The 7,180-nt window shown below is 38.1% G+C and overlaps 1 protein-coding gene across 31 annotated transcripts in view; it reads left to right on the plus strand.

Annotated features, from left to right (window-relative positions):
• The window catches only part of KATNAL1 (katanin catalytic subunit A1 like 1), a 58,740-nt gene extending 53,158 nt beyond the window's left edge, over window positions 1-5,582 (plus strand). For 25 of the 31 annotated variants that reach the window (XR_015138142.1, XR_015138140.1, XR_015138139.1 and 22 more), the window contains one exon: window positions 1,017-5,582. Coding sequence is in view for 19 of the 31 variants with exons in the window: in XM_086329553.1 (XP_086185679.1) it covers window positions 1,017-1,215 (199 nt within the window). In the remaining 12 variants the exon portion in view is untranslated. The remainder of the gene's footprint in view (window positions 1-1,016) is intronic. The other 6 variants (XR_015138135.1, XR_015138133.1, XR_015138136.1 and 3 more) reach the window with 2 other exon arrangements.
• The last annotated feature ends 1,598 nt before the right edge of the window (window positions 5,583-7,180 follow it).

A 7,180-nucleotide genomic window follows, 5' to 3' on the forward strand; every position in this document is an offset into this window, starting at 1 on the left:
GTTTTGCCTAACTTGTTAATAATAACTTCAACAACCTGAGATTAATTTAGCCCTAAATTGGAGCCTCACTACATCAACATAAAATAATATCATTTAGTTTGGGTTAGCATTATTTTACTACACACAGACGAAGAAAAGTGATCAATTTTATATATATATATATATATATGTAAATATCCCTTTCAGTTTAGTAACATAACTTTTAGACAGTTCACATCACTCAAGAGGATTTTTTTTCAGTACTTAACTTTCCTGACAACACTTAAATTGACATCAGTAAAAACCGTGATATCTATGTTACTCATTTTTTCTACGATTACTTTTCTGTGTACATCTAAGTTTAGTGGCACTCAGGAAGCTCATAACAGCTTCTACTATTGCTATAGTAAAATGTATAAAAATGTGAAATTTTGATTGGCTTGTCTGCCTGTTAGCTATCTTGTGAGCAGTCATTGTCTACTTAACCTGCATAATTATTTACAAGTGATCAAGAATAGAGTTGAAAATAGGATCTGGAGAAGCCAGATTTTACTTCTTCACTTGCCCACCCATATCTACTGTGTGTACATGTATTCATGCTCCAGGGAGAAAGGTTCTTGACTTTTCTTCCCCTGCTTAGATTGTAGACAAACTGGCATAAGATTTAAGTTATCCTAACATTAGCCTTATATTTATTTCCAAGTCCTCAATTCCGTATTTCATAATTCCCCTTCAGTTTCCTAGACTTCTGGGCTGCCTGTGAAGAACAAGTGAGGGAAAAGAAAATTCAGCACCATCTGAGCCCAACCTAGACTTTTAGGATTCACCAACAGTCCCTTTTATGGTTAAATCCTTAGCACCCTGTCTTCACCTTTCCTGAACCCTCAGGATGTCTCTCTCTGAAGTGGAAAATTCTGAGCGGCATCATAAAAACATGTAAAAATGATCTTTTGAATGTGTTCCCTTAACTTTATCATAATAGATGTGTCTGAAACATTCACAACAGTAAATTCTCACTGATCCTGGTATGTTTTTAGGGATGCATCCTTAATGGCCATGAGACGGCGAATCAACGGTCTCAGTCCAGAAGAGATCCGTGCACTCTCTAAAGAGGAGCTTCAGATGCCCGTGACCAGAGGAGACTTTGAGTTGGCTCTTAAGAAAATCGCAAAGTCTGTCTCTGCAGCAGACTTAGAGAAATATGAAAAGTGGATGGTAGAATTTGGATCTGCTTGAATTTCTGTCAGCTCTTTCATTTCTGGTATTTTTGTCTATAAAATGTGAAGAAATTCCAGCAATTTTTTTTTTTAAAACAGGTTTGAAACTTTTCATTGGAGAGATTTTTCTCTGAAAGGAAAACAATTTAAAACCACAAAGAGTATACATGTAGTTGAGAAATAAGAAAAGCCTACACAGAGAGCCTGACATTCACGTGTCCATGCGTTATGACTGCACACCCGCACCAGAGTGCAGAGGGCTGAAAAAGTGACCTATGTGCTGTTGTAGAAACTCGTTTACAGAACATCTAGAAGGAACTCTGTTTCTGACTTTGCATTTTTTTTCCTCTTCTTTGCTCTGAACACGAAGGACCTGTTTCTGTTGACTTTTAGCATCAGAACAGGGTTTGTGTCAGAACTGTTCCTTATTGTGAAGAGTGATAGTTTTGGAATAAATAATGAATCTGCTAGTTAAACCTTCAGCATTCAACCACTACTGTTAGAGGCTGTTATACCGTTTGAATGTTTACCTTCCCCTCCCTCACCATTTCCTCCACTAGCTATTTAATCACTTATTGAGCTTTGTGGGGGTGTATAGCTTCATGCTTTGTGGTTTTTGAATCATCTTGCCAGGTGGCTCCTCTGGTCTGGAGTATTTTTGCTGGCAGTACTTCATATTGGAAGGGCGGGAAAAGTATCATGTTTGCATAAGACCTTCCTCTTCGTTCTAGACTTCTGAGTTTGTTTTCACTCTTCTTTCAATAAGTTCAACAGATCAACCCTTGCTCTAACATTGTTTTTTGCTGAATTTGCCTTTCGTATTCTAAATAAATGCTTTGGTATTCTAAACAAGTCCACTCTCTTGTGGCTAATGCAAAACAAAGCAAACTCTTTATGGTTTCTGGACAGCTTGTTTATTAACAAAACAGCATCGTGCGTAATGAATGATGTTCAGTTGAACGTTTAGAAACCATTCCTTGTCTAGGTTGAGTGCTTGTATGCACACTAAGGTTAGGTTAGAAATCAACCTTGCTCATTCACTTCAGCAGGAATTAGACAAGAAGGAGGCCAGAAAAAGAGAGGCCGTGTATCTAGTTATGAGTAGCCGAATGTTAGTTTTTAAAAATTGTTATTTTGACTGGGCAACCTATGCTTTGATAGTCAAGCTTTAAAAAAAATTGTATTGGATGGTATCCTGAATTTTCAATTTTAGACAGTAGCTAATAGTTTAACTAAAAATAATACAGCTTTTTTCACAGTTGAAGTTAACTTTTAGCAACTTGCTTAGGAGCTTTTGCCCTACTAAGACTATGTAGCTTTTAGATAAGTCTGACTCTGACCTGCAGTATTCATCTGATGCTTTAAATCGCCCTCCCCCTTTCCTCTGAGGCATAGATTAGAAGAGATAAAATCATGAGATATCATGATTTTAATTGAATTAGTTCATCTGAATTCCTTTTATTCATGAACTTTTAAAAATAAATAATCACACTAACATAATCTTGCAGACTATTGCCAGCCAGTAGCTTGTTTTTTTCATGAAATCCAAGGGGTCATGGTTAAAACCTTAGTGTTTTGATTGCCAAAAATTTTGTATATGCTAGTTGATTAGTTAGACCATATTTCTAGATTTTATGTTATTTGTCTTGGCTTCTGTTTCAATTTTTCCTGACTTCTTCATGCATAATAACATAGTAATTGTGGTTTTTTAAAAAACTGTCAGTTGGTTAGTTCCTGGGAGCTTGTCTTCACTGTGTTCCGTCAGTCGTGTGTGCTTTTTCACTTCCCTGGTTTTTCTGTAGAGGATGGTGAATGCTCGGTATGTCTTAACCGCTTAAAGGATCCTGGCTCTAGCTAATGAAAATGAAAGGCACGGTAACCTGTGTGTGCTTTGGAAAGATTATATATGAAAGTTTTTCTCTCTTCAAATTTGCTTTAAAATTAGAACTGGAATCCATTTGCTTCAACAATACAACTGTTATAGACCTGGCTGTTTACAAGAACCATTTTTGCCATTTCCCAAGCTACATGTTTATTCTGAACATGTACACATGTAATTGTGGAGAACCTGTAAACCTGTTACATGTTTATTGCAAACATTTTGCTTGGATAATTCCTTTGTTTTTAGAAGGAAATTAATATTCATGAAATGTGCCAGACAAATGGCTGAAACCTTCTATAAATCCAAGTAGAAAGTAGACGTTGGCGTCCCAGATTTTGTCTTCTAGTCAGCAGCATCGTCAGCGGTCCAGAATGACCAGATACGTGTTGGGCTTGGACCTCTGCCTCCAAAAATGCCAGGACAGCTTGAAAGAAGTAGCATGCTATGTTCTAGCTGCCTGTGGGGGCTTTGTTTGGGCTCTGGAGATTGCACTTTTTATGATGTGATATTTGACTGTCAAAAAGTAGGCTGAAATCACTAATTATTCAAAAAATGAGCAAGTGTCTGGTGAATCTACTGTAAACAAACATATAGCTGCTACACCAGGAAAAATACACTGCCCAGATTTTCAATATAATTGTCACTCTTACACTTCGCTACGTGTAGGCTGACTCTTTGAAACATGACATTATTGATGCCGTTGGTTTTGAACAGCTTGAGTTTGAATTCCTTCCTGGGAGGTTTCTGTATACGCTACTGAATCCATGATGAGAATCATAGATCAGCTGACACTGTTCTGTTTTTACTCTCCTGACCCTGAAGGACTTAGAGGTCCAGTGAAGGACAAGGCAGGCATTTGGTTATCCTGTGGGCTTTGGCTCCTTCTGGGTTGTTTTGATCATTGAGTCTTGGCATTATAGATTCCCACACTTCCGTTTCTCTTGCGAACAATAAGTCACCTTAGGGTATTTCCTGTGTGATAGGCATAGAATGCTAAGGGTAATTGCTGGCCTTTTCCAAGAAAGGGCCGCTTTAACCCCATAAGGAAGCAATGGTAATCATTCTTTTAACATTCGTTTTGTATCTTCTGTTCCATAACTGTTTTGATTGTATAGATTTGTTTATATACTATATATACTACTTACTTAGTGATGTACATAATATTTATGTGAATTGAAAAATCTGTCACAATAGAAAAGGGTAGGAATTACAGTTGGAAGGCATATTGGAGGAATTCAGATATTTAAACCCCAAATGTTTTAGTCTCATTGCTGCTAACTTTTTTTTCAGAAAAAGCTAAAACCACATTATAATTACTGTGTTTACTTATTTATACTTTTAAATTAGGCTTTTTATACTTACTTATTTAATTTTTTAGGACATTTGCTTTTAATGTTGTTTTCTCTTGTGGAAACGATATGAATATTTAAAAAATAAAGCCCTAAGTAACACTTATGTTTTTAAACATTCACAAATTGACAATAATTCTTTGCATTTTTATTAGTTTTTTTTTTTGGCTCTGAATAACTCTTTAACTTGAGGGATATTTCTAAATTTCCAGTTGACTTGTTAATAAAAACAAGAAAAATATGAAGGTAATGTCATCAGATTTAGTTTTTTTATTTTCCCTTTCTCATTTCTTGATTGATTTTATTATATATATATATATAAATAATCTAGATTCTGCTTTGTCACCAGCAGTGTGTACGTTTCTGGAAATTTGGCACAACAAATAGGGAATTAATATGGAGGTTTTCCTCCAGTGAAAGGACTCTGATTTTATGTTCAAAATTATAAGACACACTTTTGTTCTGCAAGCTCTGAAATGACTAAATATTACCCTTTGGAAAACCTGAGTCTTTGCACATGTCATTTCCGGAGTCTACCTCAGTTCAGCAAGCTTAGTTTCACGTGGGAATGAACTGAACCATGTTGAAATTCAGTTCATCATCTAGGCAGATTTGTTTTTTGAATCGCTTCCTTCTCTCTCCTCTCTCACTCACTTTTTTTTTTTTTTTAACACTGAAAGTTTAATTGAAGATGCTGGTGGTTCTTCCTCTGGCAAAGTCACACCCTCCAGTTGAAGCCTCTGCAAATATCTACATTAGTCTTCCCACCTCTGTCACGGCGGCTTGACCACCAGGGCACACTCGTGTGGCAAGGACCTAACCCTTCCTGTACAAGGGCCTGAGTGCTTCGTGATCACACACAGAGGTGGGCACGCGACACGTCCATTCACACGGCAGCAACTGATGCCCTCGGTTAAGGCTGTGCAGACACAGCGTCCAGTAAGATCGCTCTGTGCTGTGACCATTGGTGTTCTGTTAAGATTCTCGTTTCAGTGTCTGTGTCCCAGTGTTTTGAACCTAACTTAAAATGATGTTTCCAAATTGTATTTATTAGATGTGCTTTTCCTTACATTTTGTGTGGCCACATTGCTAGTTTCACGAGCTGAGCTGTGTCTGTGCATAGAGTGTAATTTGGTAATAAATTTCTAGAGCGTGGCTTGTCGGTGTTTTCTTTGTGGTTCATGTTTGATCTACAGTCTCTAGTCCACTTATTGCCACCAGTGGGAGTAACAAATCCCTCGCAACAAGGGATGACTTTTTCCAGAGTTTTAGTTCTTACAAAATCACACATTGTAAACCCATTATTTTGTGTTTGCCATGCATTATGCTAATAACTTCAGGCTTGATACAGGTAAGATAAGAATGGCTTTTCAGTTAATTTTCTTTTAACAAATACATTTGTCTTCCTTGTGTAGGACCATTTTGCAAAGTGGGTGTTCCATAAGGTGAATTTTCTGGGTGTCTATGTCTTATTTTATGAATCCTCCAAAGGTACTTTTTAAAAATTCACAGGCTTTATTTTTTGAGCAGTTTTACGTTTACAGAAAAATTAAGCTTGTGTGTCCGTAGAGTTCTCATACACTTCTTCCGTCCTCACCTCACCCCGCCATTTCCCCTTTTATCGGTATCTTCACTTCAGTGTGATTGACTTGTTTTAGTTGGATCAGTATTGATTATTACTAAAGTTCACAGTCTACATTTCACTTCACCAGGTTTGACAAAAGCATCGTGTTGTCGTGTCGTAAACCCACCATTACAGTGTCGCTGACCTAAAATCCTCACCTTTGCCCCTTCTCTTCACCCCTGCACTCAGTGGTCTTCCTGCTGTGTCCACAGCTTGTCTTTTTCCAGGATGCCATATAGCTGCAGTCGCCCAGCGCGTGCCCATTTTAGACAGGCTTTTTTCACTTAGCCGTATGCATTTAAGATTCCTCCTTGTCTTTTTGTGGCTGATGGTTCATTTCTCTTCATCAGGGAATAATAATCCATTACATGGATGTGCCAGTCTGGTCATCCACCACCCACTGAAAGGACATCCTGGTTGCTCCCAGGCTTCAACATTCATGAACAAAACTGTCAACCTTCCTGCTCAGCGTTTTGTGTGGACGTAAGTTTTCGACTCATTTGAGTACTTACTTGAGAGGACAGTTGCTGGAATGTGTGGTTAAGAGTTATGTTCAGTTTTGTAAGAAACCACCAGGCTGCATTTCCAAGTGACTGCACCATTTGCATCCCCAGCAGCCGTGAGTGAGGGTCCCTGTGGCTCGGCATCCTCACGGGCATTTGGTGTTGTCGGGGTTCTCACTGAGCCATGCTAACAGGGGTCTCCTGGGTTCTCAGTGCTGTTTCAATTTTGAATTCTCTAGTGACATGAGGTCAAACATCTTTTCATATGCTTATCTATTTTTAATTGGCTTTTATTAAAAGCTTTCTAAAAGATGTCACACTTGTTCTCTGACTTTGTAAAACACAGAATTTGAACATCACCTTCTCTTTGTGATTCAGAGTTTTCCTTGTGATGCGCCCCCCTCAGCAGCCAGCAGAGGGGCGAGCAAGCTTTTCTGCCTGTCACTCCGTGGTCTTTGAGTTGTGGTGTTTGCTTTCATAGCATTTTTACTCTCGTTATCAGGCTGTCAGCCTTTATTTCTCTTCCAATTTCTGACCTGCAGTCTTTCAATGAACCTAATGGAAAGAAATACGTTGTTAGACGTGTTAGAATTATGGGTGAATTAGTACAGCCATTTGGGGGTGAA

This window comes from Bos grunniens, chromosome 12 (assembly GCF_055505025.1).
Source record: "Bos grunniens cultivar Pamir isolate PY7600 chromosome 12, Bosgru_T2T1.0, whole genome shotgun sequence".
NCBI lineage: Eukaryota > Metazoa > Chordata > Mammalia > Artiodactyla > Bovidae > Bos > Bos grunniens.